Here is a 21,881-nt window from a genome sequence, read left to right on the forward strand (position 1 = left end):
TCATTAAATGTTTATTGAGGTGGCCAGCAACCTAGCCCAGTGGGTTAAGCCACTACTGTGACCCTGGAGTCCCATATGGGCACTGATTTGAGTCCTGGTTGCTCCATTTCTATTCCAGCTCCCTGCTAATGTGCCTGGGAACGCAGCAGAGGAGGCCCGAGTGCTTGGGCCCCTGCATCCACATGGGAGACTCTGATGGAGTTCCATGCTCCTGGCTTTGGTCTGGCCTTCCCTGGCCGTTGAGGCCATTTGGATAGGAAACCAGCAGATGGAAGACCTCTCTGTTCCTGTCTCTCTTCCTCTCTCTGTAAGTCTGCCTTTCAAATACATCAATAAATCTTTTTTAAGAAAAATTTATCTTACTTATTTGAAAGGCATAGTTACAGAGAGGCAGAGGCAGAGAAGAGAGAGGTCTTCCATCCGCTGGTTCACTCCTCAAATGGCCGCAACAGCTGGAGCTGGGCCAATCTGAAGCCGGGAGCCAGGAGCTTCTTCTAGGTCGTCCATGTGAGTGCAGGGGCCCAAGCACTTAGGCCATTTTCTACTGCTTTCCCAGGCCATAGCAGAGAGCTGGATCAGAAGTGGAGCAGCTGGGTCTTGAACCAGTGCCCATATAGGAAGCTGGCACTGCAGGCGGCGGTTTTACCCGCTGTGCCACAGTGCCACCCCTAATAAGGTTAATTTTTAAAAAGAGGGAGAATATTCTTTTTTAAAGATTTATTTATATATTTGAAAGATTGAGTTACAGAGAGGCAGAGGCACGGGGCAGGGCGGGAGTTGGGGGAGGTTTCCAACTGTTGGTTCACTCCCCAGGTGGCTGTAACAGCCGGAGCTGCACCGATCTGAAGCCAGGAGCTAGGAGCCTCTTCCTGGTCTCCCAAGCAGGTTCAGGGGCCCAAGTACATGGGCCATCTTCCACTGCTTTTCCAGGCCATAGCAGAGCTGGATAGGAAGTGGAGCAGCTGGGACTTGAACCGGCACCCACATGTGATGCCAACACGGCAGGTGGCAGCTTTTTCTGCTACACCACAGTGCTGGCCCCAAGGGAGAGCACTTTGACCAAAACTTCCAGAATGGTTTCTGAGAGATGCTGGCTCTCAACAGACCTGGACCAGTCTCTCCTGCTCTTCCCGCAGCTTCATTTGCACCTGCTTTGGTGGGGTCACCGTAGGGCTCATACTCAAATACAGTACGTCAGTTAAGGGAAATACGGGTTTGACATATGAGGTGGCCTCATTAGCATGTTGCTAGGATTTCCTGTTGATAAACAAGGGATGTCTGCATTTCGGAAGCCTTCCTCTCATAACACTAGAGGACATACAAGACATTTTTTTAAAAACTTTCTCAATATATGTAAAAAAGAATAGAAATTCTTCAACAGTGGAAATTATTATCCCTCAGATAAATATAAAGTAATCCCTGATGCTTTGTCTAAACTTAATAATAGTATCCTTTTAACATGTCTCATTTGATATTTTGTAATACACTGAAATAATTATCTTCATGGATATTGTCAACAAAACCTTTTTTTTTTTTTTTTTTTTTTGACAGGCAGAGTGGATAGTGAGAGAGAGACCGAGAGAAAGGTCTTCCTTTTGCCGTTGGTTCACCCTCCAGTGGCTGGCACGCTGTGGCCAGCACACCGCGCTGATCCAAAGGCAGGAGCCAGGTGCTTCTCCTGGCCTCCCATGGGGTGCAGGGCCCAAGCACTTGGACCATCCTCCACTGCCTTCCCGGGCCACAGCAGAGAGCTGGCCTGGAAGAGGGGCAACTGGGACAGAATCTGGCGCCCCGACCAGGACTAGAACCCGGTGTGCCCGTGCCACTAGGTGGAGGATTAGCCCATTGAACCGCGGCGCCAGCCAACAAAACCTTATTTTTAAGTTCTCAATTAAAATGGTTAACACTAGATGGCAGTATGTATTTTATTTCTAAAGATGTGCTTGTGTATCAAATACTAATTTGATAGGCTGTGAAAATGGAAGGTGCAATGATTTTGGAAAACTTCACAAAACTAGCGGTAAGCTGTTACTGTCCAGCTCCTTTCTTGAGTGCCAGCACCTTAGGTTAAAGATAAGCTGATGAGCTCTTTCCTCGTCATCCACTGTTAACTTGCCTGGGCCTTGGAAAGCACCGGCCGGGTAAGGTGAAGGCTGTGAATGTGGGTTTGGGTCCCGCTGCCCTTATTAGCCGCATAGTTCTATGAAAGCCTTGTAATCTGTGAAGCCAGCATCTTCCTCTACACCAGAAAGCAGCAAATAACAGCCTGTGGCCAGACCCAGTCCACTGCCTGCTAGCTGAGAATGATTTTACATTTTTATTTATTTATTTAAAGATTTTTTTGGGGGGTATCTTCTATCTGCTGGTTCATTCCCCAAATGGCCACAATGGCCAGGACTGGGCCAGGCCAAAGCCAGGAGCCCAGAACTCGATCCAGGTCTCCCGTGTGTGTGACGGGCTCAAGCACTTGAGCCATCTTCCACTGCCTTCTCTGGCACATTAGCAGGGAACTGGATCAGAAGTGGAGCAGCCAGGACTTGAACCGGCACTCAGATATGGGATGCAGGCGTTGTAAGAGGCAGCTTAGCCTGCTGCTCCACAATACCAGCCCATGATTTTATATTTTTAAGTGGTTGAAGAATACTTCACTGTTACTGCAGATGACTGCTCAGAGGTCCTTGTGTTCACGCACATAAGAATTCAGACATGAGACAGAGATAGTGGGGAGCGAGGTGGCGAAGTTTGGTGAACAGAAGTGCATCTGCCAGAGCAGGCAGATGTCCCGGGGGAGGACAGTGTGCGGTGAGACTGGTGGCGAGGCGCACCCCTGACCGAGGGGCGGCCTCAGAGAGGGACAGAGAGCAGACTGCATTCAGCCTGGAGCTGTGATGCACATGAATACGGGCCCCCATTTCTTCTTCCGTCCTCCTCCTCCTGGGAAGTTGTGGACGGAAGGTTTTCTGGATGTGGAGTTCCTGCAGATCTTCCCGGGACTGGATCAGCACTGTGTTATCAGACCTGACAGCCCCCTTGGTGCGGGGCGGGGGTCGCCCTGGGCTGCCCCATGGAGAGGGGAGGACTGAATCCATCTAACGTGGCTACTGCACAGGAGTGGTCACTTCTGGAGGGACGACCGCCGTGCTCCCTGGGCTCGTTTCCTTGTTCCATTGCCCAGAGGTGTATTTTCTTGAAAAATTCTCATTGTCTTTGGCCCCTCTGACCTAGCCTAATAGCTACCTAGCTACCTTAACATTGCTACGTGGGAAAATTGTATGAAATTCAAGTTTTTGTAAACATAAAAATTATTTAATTGTTTATTTTTACTTCACTTGAAAGGCAGAGAGAGAAAGAAAAAAAGATCTCCCATCTGCTAGTGTACCTCCCAGTGTCTGAATAGGTCAGGCCAAAGCCAGGAGCTCAGGTCTCCCTCCTGCGTGCAGGGATCCAACTACTTGGGCCATCCCCGGCTGCCTCCCAAGGTACACATTAGCAGGAAGCTGGATGGGAAGCCAAAGATCCAGGATTGGAACTAGGCGTTCCAGTATAGGATGCAGATGTCTCACGCAGTGACTTAGCCTCTAGACCAAATGCCCACCCCGTAATGAAGTTTTATCGGCACACAGTCACGCCTATTCGATGGCATGTTGTCTGTGGCTGTTCTTGCAGAGCTGCGGAGTTGAGTCGCTGTGACAGACTGTAAGCTTTGCAAAGGTTAATGTATTTCTAACTGGCTTTTTTCAAGAAGTTTGCAGAGCTGGCAGTGGGAGGGAGAGTCACGCCCCAGGCTCTAAGTGGTGGGTTAGTTCGGAGGAGACAGTGTGCTTGCAATGCAGTGCACGGACGGGCGCAGCCGGAGTGCTGGTCTGTGGCTGTGCAGCTCTTGTGAATTTCAAGGCCGTTAGCTTCAGGCAAGGGAGCCGAGCTCCCACACAGTTTCATCTCCCTGCACCAAACCAGGGCCTGAGCTTCGCCCTCTTTTCCAGCGGTAGTGACAGCACTAGGATCGCTGGGGTCAGTCCCGCCCGCTTTTGTCTGGATTGAGCACATCCTCATCTTCCAGCGTCTTTGGGCTTCTGAGTGTCTGAACCACAGACCCTGAGGCTTTCTTCGTCTTGACCAGCCCATCGCCTCATTCTAGAAACCCAGTCTTTTACTCATGTCCCTGGTGCCAGTTGTTCATTGCCAGTCCATGCACTCTGAACTCCATTCCTCCCCTGTCGTGGAACCTTTAAAAGAGCGCCGGGCGGGGGGTGGAGTGGGGAAGGCAGCTGTTCGGCCCGGTTATTCAGATGGCATCACGTCTCCGAGTGCCTGGCTTCTGGTCTCACTCAGCCCCACTCCCGATTGCAGCTTCATGTGCTCCCTGGGAGGCAGTGGGTGATGGTCCAACCATTTGGGTCCCTGTCACCCATCTGGGAGTCCTGTCTGAGTGCCACGAGCCTCAATTCAGCCTGGCCTAGCCCTAGCTGCTGTGGACATTTGCAGAGTGAACCAGCAAGATGGACCATTTCTCTCTGTCAGTTATAGGTATCTTTCTTTCCCTTTGTTTCTCTGGTTTCAAATTTAAAAACAAAACAAACAAGAGCCTCCTCTTGAAAAGTTCCCCCTTAAAAAGGGGGGTGGGATGGGCGTGGGGCTCAGGGGCACTGAAGTTTCAGTCCTGGTTCTGCTATGTGTCCAGTTCACTCAGCATCTTTGAACCTGGTTCCTTTTTTAAATAAGCTGTGGATAATGTTCTTGTGATGATTGAGTGAGATGTGTGAGAGTTCCTGGCACACAGAAGTCCCTTGCTGAATGATAATTGAATTGGAACCCTGTTTGACCTGTGATGCAGTTGGGGGCAGTGGTTATTGAACAAAACAAAGCCTACTGCTGTTTCTGCAGGAGGGAGGTGATGGGGAGAGGACGAGATGGGATTAAGGAGTGGGAGCAGCATCTTGCCAGCTCTGTTACTCGGGCAGTCTAGGTTAGCAGAACTCGGGTCTGCAGGCGGGGACCTTGCTGGTACTCTGTTACTCGGGCAGTCTAGGGTAGCAGAACTCGGGTCTGCAGGCGGGGACCTTGCTGGTACACTGTTACTCAGGCAGTCTAGGGTAGCAGAACTCGGGTCTGCAGGCGGGGACCTTGCTGGTACTCTGTTACTCGGGCAGTCTAGGGTAGCAGAACTCGGGTCTGCAGGCGGGGACCTTGCTGGTACTCTGTTACTCGGGCAGTCTAGGGTAGCAGAACTCGGGTCTACAGGCGGGAACCTTGCCAGCTCTCTTACTCGGGCAGTCTAGGGTAGCAGAACTCGGGTCTGCAGGCGGGGACCTTGCTGGTACTCTGTTACTGGGGCAGTCTAGGGTAGCAGAACTCGGGTCTGCAGGCGGGGACCTTGCCAGCTCTGTTACTCGGGCAGTCTAGGGTAGCAGAACTCGGGTCTGCAGGCGGGGACCTTGCTGGTACTCTGTTCCTGAATTAGACTCACTCAGCTTTTAGTGCTACTGAATGAGCACGAACTGCAAGAGCAGGCCCCTGCACAGTGTAGCAGAGGGACAGACCAGAATCTCTGCTGTTTCCATAGGCAGGCGGATCCCTGCAAAAGAGGGCAAAGGGTAGTGGGCAGAGGCTAGCCCAGCTCCTTCTGCCAGGCCCCTAGTCCACGGAGGCCCCACGCCCGCCCTGGGCTAGGTGTCACTCGGTGGGAGCAGATTCCCACAGAAACATGTGGGCTAGGGCTAGCATGCCCCAGTCTTCCCAGATGGAGCAAGGCCACCCTTGTGACTCCCCCGCGAGCCCTCCCTCCCTGCTGTAGACCGGGAGCCTTTTCCTTTCACGCCTCCTTCCCCTGCAGCGTGCTGGCATCGCCTGCGCTTAGGAACATGTTACTTGGCGTTGAAAGAATAGGTGTGGAAATACTGCCTTCAGCTTGATCGGCTTTGTTAGTTTGACACAATTAGGAAGCTGTACTTTTTTCCGGAATGTGGAACCCAGATTTATTGACCTATTTAATTCTCCTAGTAATGACATTTTACTGGGGCAGAGCAGCTCGCAGGCTGACTAGCCGCTGGCTGGGTTCCAGGATGATTTTAATCAAAAATAATTTCCCTGCTTCTCATGGAGGTGTATTTTCCACAAAATCCCAACAGAACAGTACCACTTGGGGGAAAACAGTGTTCTTGGTTTCTGTTGTTGTGACTAATAGAATAGTCACACTGTCAGTTTCCAATTGAAAAGGTTAATGTATATGTAAAATGTATCCTACAGGAACATCACCTTTTAATTGAGTAATCAGTTTTATCAAATTAACCTTTAGACCTTTTCAATTTCACTGGGCTGAGTTTCCATTAAATCGAAACGTGGAGGAGGATGTTAATCTAATGTTCTTGGAATCAGTCGTTTCTAGGTCTGCTCTGTCCGCAGGCTGCGGGTTCACCTGGAAGCGAGTCCCTGTCTGAGCGGTGTGTCCCTGACCTGCCAGCCTCCGTTTTCGACGCGCTGGTTTCTGGTAGAGACGTGGGGAAGCCTTCCGGCCCCTCTGTACACCCCTCTCCTCCGCAGAGGAAGAGCCCCTCGTCGGGCTGCAGGCGGGGACGAGGAGTGGAGCTCCTGGGTGCCTTGGTCTGCTTTGGGTCTTCTGCATTCTGTGTTAGCATGTTCCATCAGACCAGTTACTAGAATGAGAAACTCAGCAGTGCCAAGTACAGGGAATAACTGTGGCTCTCCAAGCTTCAGGGAGGGGAGGGTCAGTGGCTCCCTTTCCACCTGTCCCGCAGCAGATGAGTGGGGCAGGGGTTGGTGAAGGGGCTGCCCCACAGGAGAGGAGCGTGGGTGGGGACTGGGAAGAACCTCAGCTCTAGCCCCGCCCTTTGCTCTTTTGGACAGGCTGTTCTCAGGATGAGGGCGTTTCCCGCACCCGCGTCTTGCGTTTCTGAAGGCCATAGACGGATGCCTCAGGTTTGGGGTGGGTGCAATCAGTTCAGGAGGGGCTCTCATTCATTGATTCAGTGCGTTCAAGAAGTATTTGATTGTTGACTTTTCAGCCTGCTGAATGCTAGGCGTTGCCCTCGCTGGCAGGAGCACAGCACTGAACAGACAAAAGGCCTTGCCTTTGTGAAGAATTTGGTGGAGGAATCTGACAAGCAATGAAACCGCTAAGATGGACAATGTTGAAGCTGTGTAGAGATCTTTGTGAGGGGGGAGATGGGAGGGACTCGGAGATGTCGGAGTGAGTACAACTATGGCCCTGGTGAGGGAAGACCTGGCTGAGAGGGTGGCCTTGTGCAGACCCCCAATGCAGTGAGGAGCAGTTGATGCATCTGTGGCAGGAACACTCTAGAGGGAGGAGACAACAGCTGCTCCAGAGCTTATCTGGAACACTTAGGGAGCAGCAAGGAGGCTGCTATGCCCGGAGCAGGGGGTGTGGGGGATGGGCACAGGGAGCCTGGAGCAGGGGGCGTGGGGAATGGGCACAGGGAGCCTGGAGCAGGGGGCATGGGAGATGGGCACAGGGAGCCCTGAGCAGGGGGTGTGGGGGATGGGCACAGGGAGCCCTGAGCAGGGGGCGTGGGGGATGGGCACAGGGAGCCTGGAGGCCTGCCAAGTGCCGATCCTCTGGTTCCTCTGAAGAACCTTGTTGTTGGAAGGACTTCTTTGGTTGGAAGCCGTGGGAAGGTCTGTGCAGACGATTGATAGCATCTGACTTTATAGCAGCTTCGTGTGGCTCCTGTGTGGTAGGCCTCAATTAGGGGCCATGTACCAGAGTGGTAGCACAGATGTGAGAGAAGAGATCAGATTCTGGAAGTATTTGAAGGTAGCGCCAACAAGGTTGTTGATAGGACAGGGAAAAAAGTGAAGAATGTCTCTAAGGTGTGGGCCTGAGTGAGGAGCCGTGGAATCGCCCGCCAGGTGTGGATGGTGGAGGAGGGGCACGTTGCAGTCGAGAGCTCAGTTTGGGACGTATTTGCCGTGCAAGTTCTGAACAGGGTGCCGAGCAGGCATGCAGACGTAGGTGTCTCAGGTTAAAGAAGTGCGTGCTGACAAGACAGCCGGGGGGCTTGTCAGTGGGACGCTGCTGTTCAGAGCCGTGAGACTAGCTGAGCTCCACGGGGGGCAGGTGTGAACAGTGAAGAGATGCCGAGACCTAGCCGTGAACCGTGCATGGTAAGCGCTGAGGCAGCTGAGAAATGCCAACATGAAGGCTGGAACAAGCAGCTGGGGCGGGCGGGGGAACAGGAGAGAGCGTGGGAGAAAGGAGACCAGAGGAGGAGCCATCGCGGAAAGTGCTGGTGGGGTGAGGCGCGAGCCAGTGCGGAGGCCACTGCCGGCCCGGGGAGCACTGACCATAGTGGAGCAGTGAGGAGAATAGCCTGCTTGGACTGGGTTCAAGAGAGCATCGTCAGGAAAATGGGGACCGGAGTGTACTTGTGTGTGAGAAGTGACTGGACAGTAACTGGTAGGAGACAGGGAACGGAACTGAAAGAATGTGTTTTGTTGTAAAGTTATGAGTGAGACCATGTTTATTTGTAGCTGGGAACAATCCAGTTAGCAGGAGCCATCGATGTTATTAGGATGTTATTAGACCATCGATGTTATTATTATCACTGCATATACACCTGTTAACACATGTGAAGTTGGTGGTCCAACTAGGGGAGGTTGTGGCCATAGCCGGAGATGGGCAGCTCTTCCATACCAGTAGAAGTAGGAGGGAGAGTCGATTCCATGGGCCAGAGAGGAGAGGCAGGCAGGCGAGAGCTTGTGGGAGTTCGCAGGAATCCAGAACGCTGAAGATGGGGTAGCGGAGTTGGTGGCTTGAGGAGAGGAGAGGCTGGGAGGGGTCAGCCAGGGCACGGGGGACATGTGGCACTTAGATCAGTAGTCACGGTAAAGCTGTCTGTCCATCTGATTCCCACTCGGTCCCCAGCGCTGCCCATTCCTGGTTCCCGATCCACCAGCACCTTCCTAGTCGTCACCTGTGGCCCCGAGGGTTCTGTCCTCCTCGTGTCTCACGCGGCCAGAGTTCTCCAGGGCCAGACCGGCCAGCAGCCTCTGAAGGATCAGGGCAGGCCGAGTCACATAAAGGAAACGACATCCAAGCCACCAAAGGGTTCTGCGTGCCGGACGTGTGGAAGCTACGAGCCTGCTACGAGCCTGTAGACGGCACCGTGTGTCTCTCCTTGGACTCCTCGGGCTGTGTTAAGTGTTTCATTGTGTTGGACTGTGGTCAGCCCTGGCTCAGGTTTGTGGCCACTGTACTGTGTGTCACAGCGACTTTTCCTTTTTCCTTAATAAATGCAGAGCTGAAAGAGCGATCCATTATTACTTAGAATCCCCGTTAGCTTCTCAAGATTTTATCTCGAAGTGGTTAGAAGACTGCTGTGGTTTCCTTCTCACAACAAAGCGCTGGTCCTGGACGGCTTGGCCGAGAACTTCACTTCTTGTCCTGAACTGCAGTGTGAAGCCGGCGTTGGTGGTGCTTCTTGCTCTCTGTTTGCAGTCCTTCTGCTCTCCCCTTTGTGTTCCTTCCTCTGTCCACGCCTCCTCTCACCCAGGCCCCAGACCACAGGGGCTGTCGCCACAACCTCGCTTCTCTCCTGACGGTTTTACGTCTCAGGCGCTTGCTTCCACCCCCTGATCTCCTCAGCCCTGCCATTGCTCCTGTCCTGAACCCTGGTTCAGTTAGAGTGCTGTGCATTGGCCTTTTACAAGGATGAGCAAGGCGAGAGTGCCGTGTTTCACCGACCGTCACGTGCTCCTCGCCCTCTGCTCCGTCTGGCTTGGCACTGCCACGTTTGTCTTCATCAGGCTCAGCCTCTCTGTTGACTGCACCCTGAAACTCCTCAGGCGCACAGGACTGGTCCCTGTCCCCGCATCAGGCTTCTCTTCCTGTCGCTACTCAGCCTCTGCTCTTGCGTCTTCCCCGCCACACGTGCCTGCCAGCACTCTGTGCCTAGATGGCCGTCTGCCAGTCAGCTAACGGGTGTTCCGAACTCTCCCGGTCACGACGAGGAAGCCGCTGGAGTGGCTCCTAAAGAACAAGGACTGCAGAGCAGGCTGCCTTGGCTCAGCCCAGCTCTGCTGATTCCCAGCTTACTTAGCCTCCGTGTGCCTCCATTGCTTCATGTGTGAAGTGGGAATTATAACAGCATGTACCTTATAGGATTTTGAGAATTAAATGGGTAAATATTCACGGAATGCTAAGAACAGTGGTTAGTGTTAATTTGTGGAAAGTGTTGTGCCAATAATTGGCCTTTACTTTATGCTACCTAAAATATTTTGCAGGGGTGAGGAGTGTCCAGCTCACAGCCCATATGAAGCCTGAGAAATCATTTGGTCTAGCCTTGCCACGGCAACCACAGGCAGGACTCAAAATTCAGTAAATCTATAGCAGGCTAATGCGGTTTTTTTTTTTAAATATTTATTTATTTTATTTGAAAGGCAGAATGAGTGAGAGAGAGAGATCTTCCATCTGCTGATTCACTCCCCAAAATAAGCACAGTAGCTAGGGCTGGATCAGCCCAGAGCCAGGAGCCTGGAGCTCCATCCAGGTTTCCCACACGGGTTGCTGGGGCCCAGGTACTTGGGCCATCATCCGTTCCCTTCCCAGGCGCACTGGCAGGGAACTGAATCAGAAACAGAGCAGCCAGAACTCACAGTGGCACTCCGATAAGGCATGCGAGTGTCACGGGGAGTGGCTTACCCTGCTGTACCGCCACACTGACCCCTCAGTTTTGATTTTTGAACTTGCTCATTCTTGATGGACTAAACAATCCAGTCATAAAAATGAGAAAATTCCTTCCGATTTCTGATGTTGGAGAAACCATCACAAAGCCAGTAGTGGCTGTGTGGGGCAGTTGAGCCTGTATTTAGTTCTCGGTGTAGCTGGGCGGGCGGGCGCGGAGTGACTGAGTCTGCACCCCTTGTGCGGGCCTGCTCTCAGTGGGCATGTTTGATAGAGGCCAGGTAGCATCACTGTGCGTGGCTGTGCTGCCATGCCCACCCGGAGCTCGCAGGGACGGGCGAGGCCGCAGAGCCATCCCGAGCCTCCCTGTGCCCTGTCCTTGAAAGCGGGCGTCCTTTCTAGCCCCGTAAGCCTAGGGTGGTGGAAGTTATGTCAGCGAGAGTGAGTCTTGTTTTTGAAGGCTCTTTGGTGAGGTTTGAAGACTGCTGGTCACACTGAGACATTGTCGTGGACAACAGCCTGTCACACAGATCTGCAGAGCCTCCACGTGTGTCCTGCCGTGTTTTCCCGGCAGCACTGGGGGGGCTTCTGTCATCCGTCTCTGCCGCCATATTTGGGAAGCCTTCAGGAGCCACCGGAGTCAGAACTCACGTTCCTGACAAGACTGGCACGCTGCGGCCCCGCCTTCTCAGCCTCTCCCCCTCCTCCTCCCTGCCCTCCCCCACCTGCCGGCTGCTTCCGTTGGGCCTATTCAGGAAGCGTTTTCCAGTCCTGCCTTGGTGTGTTGGTTCCACCACCTCCCAGCCTGGCCGGCTCCCCTCCTCTCTTGAGTCCTGGCGTGCGTGTCACTTTCTCAGAGAATCCTCCTTCCCTTCGCACCCCCCGGACTGCACTGTGTTACCCTTTGCCTCTGCGCTCACGTTCTCTTTCTTTTTCTAGCCACGTTCTGTCTGACTGTGGCAGGATGACAGACACAGAGCGAGACCAGATAGACCAGGACGCGCAGATCTTCATGAGGACCTGCTCGGAAGCAATTCAGCAGCTCAGGACAGACGGTAAATTGCTTTGCAGGATGCAAACAGACGGCCATGACTACGTCAAGTAGCTAGCAAGCTTCACGGGGCACAACCACTTAGGATTCCCTCTGTGTGCCCTTATTTTCGGGTTTCGAATTTAAAATCCTTTTCTGATCAGTGTTTCAGCGTAAGCTGTCCACAGTAATGAAAGGTCTTTACTGACGTCAAACAGATGGCAGAAGGGAGACAGGAAGTACCTTTCCCGGCAGAACCAGAAATCCGCCCAGAGTCAGAGCGTGTGTGTGTGTGTGTGTGTGTGTGAATCCTCCCAGAGCCAGAGTCAGTGTGTGTGTGTGTGTGTGTGTGTGTGTGAATCCTCCCGGAGCCAGAGTCAGAGTGTGTGTGTGTGTGTGTGTGTGAATCCTCCCAGAGCCAGAGTCAGTGTGTGTGAATCCACCCGGAGCCAGAGTGTGTGTGTGTGTGTGTGTGTGTGTGTGTGTGAATCCTCCCAGAGCCAGAGCCAATGTGTGTAAATCCACCCAGAGCCAGCGTCAGTGTGTGTAAATCCTCCCAGAGCCAGTGTGTGTGTGTGTGTGTGTGAATCCTCCCAGAGCCAGAGTCAGTGTGTGTGTGTGTGTGTGAATCCTCCCAGAGCCAGAGTCAGTGTGTGTGTGTGTGTGTGAATCCTCCCAGAGCCTGTGTGTGTGTGAATCCTCCCAGAGCCAGTCAGTGTGTGTGTGTGTGTGTGTGTGTAAATCCACCCAGAGCCAGAGTGTGTGTGTGTGTGTGTGTGAATCCTCCCAGAGCCAGAGTCAGTGTGTGTGTGTGTGTGTGAATCCTCCCAGAGCCAGAGTCAGTGTGTGTGTGTGTGTGTGTGTGTGTGTGAATCCTCCCAGAGCCAGAGCCAATGTGTGTAAATCCACCCGGAGCCAGAGTCAGTGCGTGTGTGTAAATCCACCCAGAGCCAGCGTCAGTGTGTGTAAATCCTCCCAGAGCCAGTGTGTGTGTGTGTGTGTGTGTGTGTGTGTGTGTGAATCCTCCCAGAGCCAGAGTCAGTGTGTGTGTGTGTGTGTGAATCCTCCCAGAGCCAGAGTCAGTGTGTGTGTGTGTGTGTGTGTGTGAATCCTCCCAGAGCCAGTCAGTGTGTGTGTGTGTGTGTGAATCCTCCCAGAGCCAGAGTCAGTGCGTGTAAATCCACCCAGAGCCAGCGTCAGTGTGTGTAAATCCTCCCAGAGCCAGTGTGTGTGTGTGTGTGTGTGTGTGTGAATCCTCCCAGAGCCAGAGTCAGTGTGTATGAATCCACCCGGAGCCAGAGTGTGTGTGTGTGTGTGTGTGTGTGTGTGTGTGAATCCTCCCAGAGCCAGAGCCAATGTGTGTAAATCCACCCGGAGCCAGAGCCAGTGCGTGTGTATAAATCCACCCAGAGCCAGCGTCAGTGTGTGTGTGTGTGTGTGTGAATCCTCCCAGAGCCAGAGTCAGAACATGTGTGTGTGTGTGTGTGTGTGTGTGTAAATCCACCCAGAGTCAGTGTGTGTGTGTGTGTGTGTGTGTGCGCGCTGTGTTCTCTGGAGCAGAGTGGATGGCACATGGGTGAGGATGGAGCCCATCAAGTATTTGACTGGAGTTTTTCTACAGATTTCATCTTCTACCCAGGTAAAGCTGATAATCTCACTCTTAAGACTGTGGTCTCGCTTGACACGGACTCGTTTCCTAGCAGTGTCTTACAGAGGGCCTTCAAGAAGGAGGCTGGTGGGGAGGCTGGTGGGGCACAGCACTGAACGCTGTCTCTCTGTTGCAGCGCACAGGGAGGTCCACTCGCAGCAGGTGAAGGAGCACAGGACGGCCGTTCTGGATTTCATCGAGGACTACTTGAAAAGTACTGCACTCCTCAGAGAGGGCGGGGTGCCGCTCGCCGGCCGGAGGCTGAGCTCTCGCTGCGGGGCAGGAGCCCTGTGCCCGAGCAGCCGTTTTCACTGCTCTCTGTTTTGGGTCTTTTTCTTCTGCAACAGGAGTGTGTAAACTTTACTCAGAACAGAGAGCCATCCGAGTTAAACGAGTGGTGGACAAGAAGAGATTGTAAGTATCGCCTCATGGCTGCTGCTTCCTTAACGCTGCCACTGATAGTGACGACCGGCTAGAGCTCACAGAGCCTTACCCAGGGGTGGGGGGCGTCCCGCCTGCAGGCCACCTGCCACGTGACCTGGTCTGGCCCTCACGAGGCAGTCGCAGGCAGGACTCAAAATTCAGTCCGTCTCTAGCAGGCTGCTGTTGAAGTTGATCATTTTGTATGCCCTGGGAGGGATATTATAAACATCCAAACGCCCTTGGCAGAAGAGGGTCCGCAGCCCTGCCACGCTGTGTGCTGCTGCACCCTGGAACTCCTGCACAGGGTGCCGTCACGAGCGCTGGCCGAGCCCTTCTGGGTGTGGCGCTGGCAGCCCTGAGCATCCTCACTTCGGTGACGGGGACCTGGAGGTCACTCCTCCACGGCCCCACAGCCTAGAGGCCGCTCGGCTCGGGTTGGAGCCCAGGCTGTTGGTCCAAAGTGTGCTCTTGCCTGTTTAGTTTCTTAGTAACACTAGGAGACTGTTACACTTGTAGTCATTTTACCGCAGGCTCTGTGAGTGCCTGCGCCCCTCCTCATCCTCTCTGAAGGAGAAGAGCCGGGGCCCTGCCCTAAGTCACCCCGGTCACTGGCAGCGCATGCCTCCGTGACAGAGCCCTCGCACGTGGCACCGGCTCCGAGTGTGCACCTCCCGTTTTGCACAGGCACCGTTCTGAGCCCCTTTGCAGGTGGGGACACGGCAGCTTCAGCAGGTTGACTCATCCAAGCCCACGCTGCCAGGTTGCGTATTTCGCTGTCCGTGCACCTGTCTCTCGTCTCTTTGGGCTCCACAGAGGCGGTCAGAGTGCAGGCACTCCCACTGCAGCTGCACAGCCTGCCTAGGAGTTGGAGTAACTCCGTGACCCAGTAGTGCTGTGCACAGGCTCCAGATCTTGACCTTTCCTAACTAGCTTCGGAAACAGTCTTTCAGAACTTAACATTATATAACATAAACATTCTTTCAGAACTTAACATTATGTAACGTAAACATTCTTTCAGAACTTAACATTATGTAACTGTTTGGGGACAGATTTTCTCAGTCCTTACCGTGTCAGGGGTCCCCAGCACCACTCTGTGGTTCAGGGATTCAAACGTGGCCGTGACCAGTCACACCGAAAGGCGACAGAGCAAAGCAGCACTGGGACAAAGTTCAGAGGAGACCCGACACAAGCGTCTAAGAGCCTCCTCCCGGTGGAGGCCCACAGCATGTGACTCATGGCACGTGGGGTCCTGTTGACCCCGGGTAAGATGCTGCCCGCCCTGCGGTCTCCCAGGGCCCGGGTGTCTGTCCTTCCACCCCGCCAAGATGCCGCCCGCCCTGCAGTCTCCCAGGGCCCGGGTTGTGGGGAGCAACTCGGACTAGACTAAGTTACTGGAATTAAGACTTATTCTATGCATCTGCTCTCCCACAATATGGCGCTGGGAGAGGAGAAAACAGCTTCTACACAGCTGCCTCCAGTTCAGCCAATAAACTGTAGGACTTGCTCCTGATTGGAGGAGAGCAGCATACTCGGCGTGTGGGCAGCCGAGTTGGGATTGGCAGAGGAGGACTATAAAGGAGGAGAGAGACGGCATGCACCAGGAACATCTAAGGGGAACATCTAAGGGGAACACCTGTGCAGCCCCCGAGAGAGCCGGCCGGCGGTGTGCCGCTCCCCCGCGGAAGTGGGGAAAGTGGCCAGGGGGAACCGCCCTTCCACGGAGGTGGAAGGGACAGTAGCCAACCCGGGAAGAACCAGCAGCAAACCCGGGGAGGGCCGAGCAGACAGAAGAACAGCGCAGGGTCCTGTGTCGTTCCTCCACGAAGAGGGGGAGCGACATAATGGTGCCGTGACTCGGATATGAAGCCTAGGCAGGGTCTTGTGTCGTTCCTCCACGAAGACGGGGAGCGACACGGGTGTCTGTCCTTCCACCCCGGCTAAGATGTACCCCGCCCTGCAGTCTCCCAGGGCCCGGTGTCTGTCCTTCCACCCAGGGTAAGATGCCGCCCGCCCTGCGGTCTCCCAGGGCCCGGGTGTCTGTCCTTCCACCCCGGCTAAGATGTACCCCGCCCTGCAGTCTCCCAGTGCCCGGGTGTCTGTCCTTCCACCCCGGCTAAGATGTACCCCGCCCTGCAGTCTCCCAGGGCCCGGGTGTCTGTCCTTCCACCCCGCCAAGATGCCGCCCGCCCTGCAGTCTCCCAGGGCCCGGGTGTCCATCCTTCCACCCCGGCTAAGACGCCGCCCGCCCTGCGGTCTCCCAGGGCCCGGGTGCGGTGCTGTTTTCTCAGCAGGCTCCCTGCGTGTTGTTTGGCGTCAGGCGTGAAAGGCTCCCAGTCAGCGCGCTGGCTTCCTCCCTGTGCACCCCACCCCATCCTAGAGCGTAGCGCCTCCTCCAGCCAAGCCAGGCTGGGTTCTGGGTTCTTTGTTTCTGTATCACTTCCTTTTGGTTGCTGATGGCTATGGTTAAAACCATTTTGTAGAATTGGTTTGAGAAATTCAGGGCTCACGTTGTTACTGTTACATTTGTTTTTGGTTGTGGTAAGGGAACACCTGTTGGTTAGTTGAAGAGCAGCCTGCACGTTTTCTGTAAACCTCTCAGCAGAACGAGAAAACAAGGTGCCCCGTGCCAGGATGTGCGTTCTCAGAGTGCAGCCAGCGTACCGAAGCCCCTTTTCCAAACCGGGAGAAGTGTCTCGCTGTGAAGTGGGGAGCCTCAGCTGACCTTCCTGCAGGTCCCGCTGTGACCGCGTCCTCACAGCAGTCGTGCCTGCACCGTCTTGCACAGCGCTGCCTTCTCCATCCTCCAGGAAGTCAGGAGGGATGGCGATGGTTCCTGTGTGTCTCTGCTCTTTCTTCTCCCGTGTCTTCCCTCTCAGGCCCCAGTGCTCTGACGAGACCTGTCACAAAGTAGGTGCTCAGGGAATGGCGCATGGCCTCTGGCTCCTGGCTCATCAGGTCTAGAGGGAGCACTTTTAAGTTGAAAAGGTTATGGGCCAGCGTGGGACACAGCATTGCCCAAGTGGCCCTGCCGTCCATGCGGGGTGTGGAGTCTGCCTCCTCCCGAGCACCTTGAAGCAGTAATATTCTGGTCATGATTTGAGTTGAAATAGCCATCAGGTGCCCTTCTGGGTAGACACTCTTAGTTAAAAGCCAACTGAATTAATCAGAAAACATTTTTTTCTTTGCAGAAAGTGTATATATTTGGCATTCTCTTGGGAAAAGGTTTAAATCTGGAGGTCAGGATACTCTTTTCTACTGGATCAGAGGAATTTTTTTCTGACAGCGTGGCAATCCACTGGACAGAAGCCCTGGGACAATCCAGACTTAGAGCATCAGACCTTCCCTCCAAACGGGCGCATTGTCTGCCGTGGCTAACCTTGCCTTAGAACTTGCTGGGTTAACCCGTCATTCAGACACATCACTTTCACTGGTACAGTGATGTTCTTGGAAGGGAAAACCTTTTTTCTTTGTAATTTTTTTTTGATTGATTGATTGATTGATTTGAAAGGCAGAGAAGCAGGGGCTGGTGCTATGGCATCGTAGGCAGCATCCCATTGGGTGCTGGTTCATGTCCCGGCTGCTCCTCTTCTGATCCAGCTCTCTGCTGTGGCCTGGGAGAGCAGTAGAAGATGGCCCAAGTGCTTGGGCCCCTGCACTCACGTAGTAGATCCAGAAGAAGCTCCTGGCTCCTGGCTTTGGATCGGCCCAGCTCCAGCCAGTGAGGCTATCTGGGGAGTGAACCAATGGATGGAAGACTTTTCTCTCTGTTTCTCCTCTCTCTCTCTGTAATTCTACCTCTCAAGTAAATAAATAGAATCTTTTTTTAGAGAAACAGTCTGCTGATTTACTCCCCAGGTGGCTGCAGCAGCCAAGGCTGGGCCAGGCTGAAGCTCGGGGCCAGGACCTCCATCTGGGTCTCCCACTTGAGTAGCAGGGACCCACTTCCTTGGACCATTGTCTGCTCTCTCCCTAAGAGTTAGCAGGAAGCTGGACCGGAAGCACAGCAGCCTGGACTCACACCCGCACTCTGATTGGCATGCTGGCAGCAGCCGCTTCCTCCACTCTACCACAGCGTCCCAGAACAGGAAACTTTATTTCTCTGTCTTGGGATATTTGAGAAAGGTGACATCTGTTAGTCTGGAAGATAATGGTCTGTTCTGATATTGGGTAGGTTATGAGGCAGCCAGATTGAAAGCCTGGATAACTCACAGCACCTTGTGAGTAAATCCGTGTAGCTTGAAGTTAGCATTAGCATAGTCTGTGAACTCCAAGAGATAATAGAAGTGAGCGCTCCCCAGGCGATTCTGAGCAGATCCTGGCAGCCCACGGAAGGTTTGCTGTGAATACAGTTGCCCTGGTCAGATAAGGCGGAGGCACACTGAGTGCTCGTGGTGCCCAGTCTTGATCTTCCCGGTGTCTTCCTCAGGGGAGTGGAGGACTGTCGCGTCCCTCCAGCCAGGGAGGCCTCACTCTTGGCAAGCACGTGTTAGAGAGCGCAGCCTTGACCACTGGCCAGGTACATGATCTTGAGTTTTTGCGTACTCCCTTACGGTTGGCACAGAAGATCAAAATTGTGCTGTGTTTCATTTCTCCCCCTTTAAAACGGATTGGTTGTCTTGTGACACTAGCACCATGTTTATTGGGTGTTTGAAGGGTGTATTCTAATTTTACTATCTGTGATTCAGTCTTCTCACCCCAATTAGATTGTAAGCTTGCTGAGGGCAGAATTATGTCTTTTACCTCTTGGTATCTACAGCTCTTAACCCAGTCTCCTACACATAGTAAGAGCTTAATAAAATTCACCAGTAATCAGGGCTGATGATAATAGTGTGCTGGTGAAGATGAGAAACCAAAGAGAAGCTGTGCTCCGTGCCAGTGGGTCCACACCAGTGATTTGTCTCCCTCTAACCAAGCGCAGGAGTTGTATTGCTTAGAATATGGTGAACAAACTGCAGACTGGGGCCAAACCCAGCCTTGGCCTGTCTGAGCTAAGCCTGTTTTTCAAATTTCTAAAGGTTTGTAAAAGAAAAATTTGAGACAGCCTGTGTCTCATGTGGTCTGTGAAACCTGAGACATTTACCATGTGGCCCTGTACAGGAAAAATGTGTTGTCCCCTGGCTTAGAACAGACTGCCCTAGGGGAAGAGCCGCCTCCCGGCCGTCCTGCGTGTGACACTCACAGCTCATGCCGTGGGTGGTCACCGTGTCCCCTGCACACCCGAGCTGGTTGTTTCCTGCCTGGCAAGCCAGTGGCAGTGTCAGATTGCTGTATGCGGCGTCTTGTCCTTACCGCAGACAGCAGTAGGCGTCTGGTTTGTGGTCTGGCACACCGGGGAGCCTGGCTCGGGGGGTCAGCTAGAACGTGGGGAAGCGCAGTGTGTATCTGCTAGTGAGGGAGTGCGTGGTGCTGAAGATGGCCTGCTCAAGGTGGGGGACCCCTGCTCGGTGCCTGAGCACGAGCCTTAGGCTGCAGACACGCTGGGGATTGTGGCACTGCGACGTTGGGTTGAACGTGTCCTCCTCCTCTCCAGAGTCTGCTGGGGGTGTAAAAGGTATAGCGGTGTATTTAAATCTGGATGAATAAGCGCCTTTCTCTAGTATTTGTAGAGACCTTTATTTAAGGTTTGCAAGGACCTTCTCCCACGTGTTATTTCAAAATTGATAAACCTATCTCCCTCTTTTCTAGCTCTTTCTGTTCTTTTTAAATTTGAAATAGGATCATGAGGTTTTTCAGTTATGGGACCTGGAAACAGATGTTGGCCAGGTGGAAACTGCCTTGACTCTAGTTACAAAATGCTCAGCCCTCAGTTAGAGAAATCAATTTAAATAAATCATGGGGCATAAACGGATCTTTCTGATGACTTTTTTAAAAATGCTTTTTTCAAATTGCCTTCAACTAGTTAATTTACCATTTCCCTGAGGATTTCAGTAGAGATTCTGGGTATAATTAGAAAATGTTTTTATCACTTTCCCAAAAAAAAGCACTCAACTTTGTCTAAGTCTGCTGCACTGCAATCTTGTATTCATTTTAAATTGAAAACTGGTCCATTTGCATACTCTGGACACAAAGGATGACAGACGCTAAAGGAGCTCTTTATTAACAGTCAATTAAACCTTCCCCTGCAGGCCAGTTCAGTCCTGCATCCCTGAAGTGGGGCAGGGTGAGGTGGGTGCTGCCGTGGTGGGGAGCCCAGCAGAGGAGCCCCAGCAAGGAGGGCCCCTTGCACACCAGGGAGGCTGTGGTAGACATGAGGGTGATTATGTGTGGGAGGCTGAGAAGTGATAAATGCAGAAAAGTATTGCAGTCAGATTCCTCAGTGTGGAGAAACGCAAGAGACAAGCCAGGATGAGTGGTGGTCTGAGGGTGCAGTGAACACTAGCGTGAACTCAGCCTTCACGTTCCATAGATCAGTGTGGGAGTAAACATGGCTGTACATGTGTACGGGTGTGTATGAAGCTGTATGCATGCATTTTCTAGCTTTGCCAACAGAGAGGTCTGAAATTAGTGACTCCCCAATAGCGATAAGCGTACTTGCCTTCTTGGCTTCTAAATACCAGTTTCACTTCAAGGACCCAGGGTTCTTGGAGAAATGGGAAAATACGAAATAAGCCTGGAACATTTTGTTGTATCAGATAGCAAAGATGGCCTCGGAGGTGATGGAGACACGTCCAGTGGACACAGCAGCTGACTTGAAGGGCTTCTGCTGGCCGGTTGGAGGTGAGGTGAGCACTGGAATAAATGATAGCAGTAGATCATAACTCACAGGATGCCACAGGTTCCTCCTCCCAGATGGGATAGAGAAATCAATAAACTACAAGTCAAGAACAGTCACATGGTGTCAGAGCGACTCCCCAGTACTTATTGATTACAAAGGGAGTAAGAGTCACCCAGCAGCCCTCGCCTCCATCGAGTGGCCAAAGTGAACTCAGACACCCGTAGAACGCCATGAGAAGAATATGGCGTCACTTCTGCGATTTCGGCCACAAGTGCACTCCAGCCAGGAGGGAGCATGGAAGCAAGTGAAAGGTGCTTGCAGAATAAGCGGTGTGGTACTGTGCCTCAGGTCGTGAAGCCAGGAGACACTGAGGAACTGTGCCCAGTGCAGGAGACGGCGAGACAGCGCTGGCCCGCTTGGGATTCCAGCCTGGGTCCTTTTGTTGTCCTGGATGCTACTGAGAAAGCGGTCAGAATAGAACAGAACAGGGTCTGGAGGAATGTTGGAGAGTCTCTGGGTTTTCAGGTGGTATTCTGGTTCCATCAGAGAATGCTCTTGTGTTTAGAAATAATATTTAGAGCAAAGGGACCTCAGGTTGGCAGCTTGCTTTCTGATAGGTCAGTGAAAGAAAGTGCTTTCTAACTGTGCTCAGCCTTCTCTGTGTGTGATCACTTCAAAATGAACCCCGCAGAATACCAGTTCATACCAGCATGGCTGAATGAAAGTGCGATGTTGAGGAGGCTGTGGAACAGCTGGAACTCATACGTGTTAGAAACAGCACAGGACTTCTCCGAAGGCGGCCGCTTCCCCGTGACCCGGCAGGTCTACCGCTAGACAGCTTGGGCCTGGCAAGTCCTTTCTGCCCTGTGCCCAGTGAAACCCTCCTGCTTCAAGATCTTGCTTAAGTAATGTCTAGCCTGTGAAGCCCCGATCATTTCTACACTTTTTTTTTTTAAGATTTATTTTTATTTATTTGAAAGGCAGAGTTACAAAGAGGCAGAGGCAGAGAAACAGAGAGGTCTTCCATCCGCTGGTTCACTCCCTAGATGGCCACAAAGGCTGGAGCTGCACCAATCTGAAGCCAGGAGCCAGGAGATTCCTCCAGGCCTCCCACGTGGGTGCAGGGGCCCAAGGACTTGGGCCATCTTCCGCGGCTTTTCCAGGCCATAGCAGAGAGCTGGATTGTAAGTGGAGCAATGGGGACTCGAACCGGCACCCATATGGTATGCTGGCACTGCAGACAGCGGTTTTGCCTGCTACCCCACAGTGCCAGCCCTCTACACTTTTAATTAATAGTAGCAAAAGGCCAGTGCTGTGATGTAGTAAGTTAAGCATCCACCTGCTGTGGGTGGATCCCACATGGGTGCCAGTTTGAGTCCTGGCTGCTCCACTTCCGATCCAGCTC

General features: G+C 53.0%; 1 protein-coding gene and 1 long non-coding RNA gene across 6 annotated transcripts in view; both read left to right on the plus strand.

The window, feature by feature from the left end:
- Positions 1-1,909, plus strand: part of LOC138848767 (uncharacterized) — a 2,504-nt gene extending 595 nt beyond the window's left edge. Inside the window, exon 2 of the long non-coding RNA XR_011386829.1 lies at positions 1,552-1,909. This is a non-coding gene — a long non-coding RNA (uncharacterized LOC138848767). The remainder of the gene's footprint in view (positions 1-1,551) is intronic.
- Positions 1-21,881, plus strand: part of STX18 (syntaxin 18) — a 116,853-nt gene that overhangs the window by 72,497 nt on the left and 22,475 nt on the right. For 3 of the 5 annotated variants that reach the window (XM_070069565.2, XM_070069566.2, XM_089326928.1), the window contains exons 3-5: positions 11,600-11,715; positions 13,475-13,552; positions 13,686-13,752. In XM_070069565.2, coding sequence (XP_069925666.1) covers positions 11,600-11,715; positions 13,475-13,552; positions 13,686-13,752 — 261 coding nt within the window. Of the gene's footprint in view, positions 1-11,599; positions 11,716-13,474; positions 13,553-13,685; positions 13,753-15,566; positions 15,757-21,881 lie in introns of those variants that run through there. The other 2 variants (XM_089326929.1, XM_089326930.1) reach the window with 1 other exon arrangement.

The sequence above is a fragment of the Oryctolagus cuniculus genome, chromosome 2 (assembly GCF_051225735.1).
Source record: "Oryctolagus cuniculus isolate XC-2025 breed Fujian yellow rabbit chromosome 2, ASM5122573v1, whole genome shotgun sequence".
Lineage (NCBI taxonomy): Eukaryota > Metazoa > Chordata > Mammalia > Lagomorpha > Leporidae > Oryctolagus > Oryctolagus cuniculus.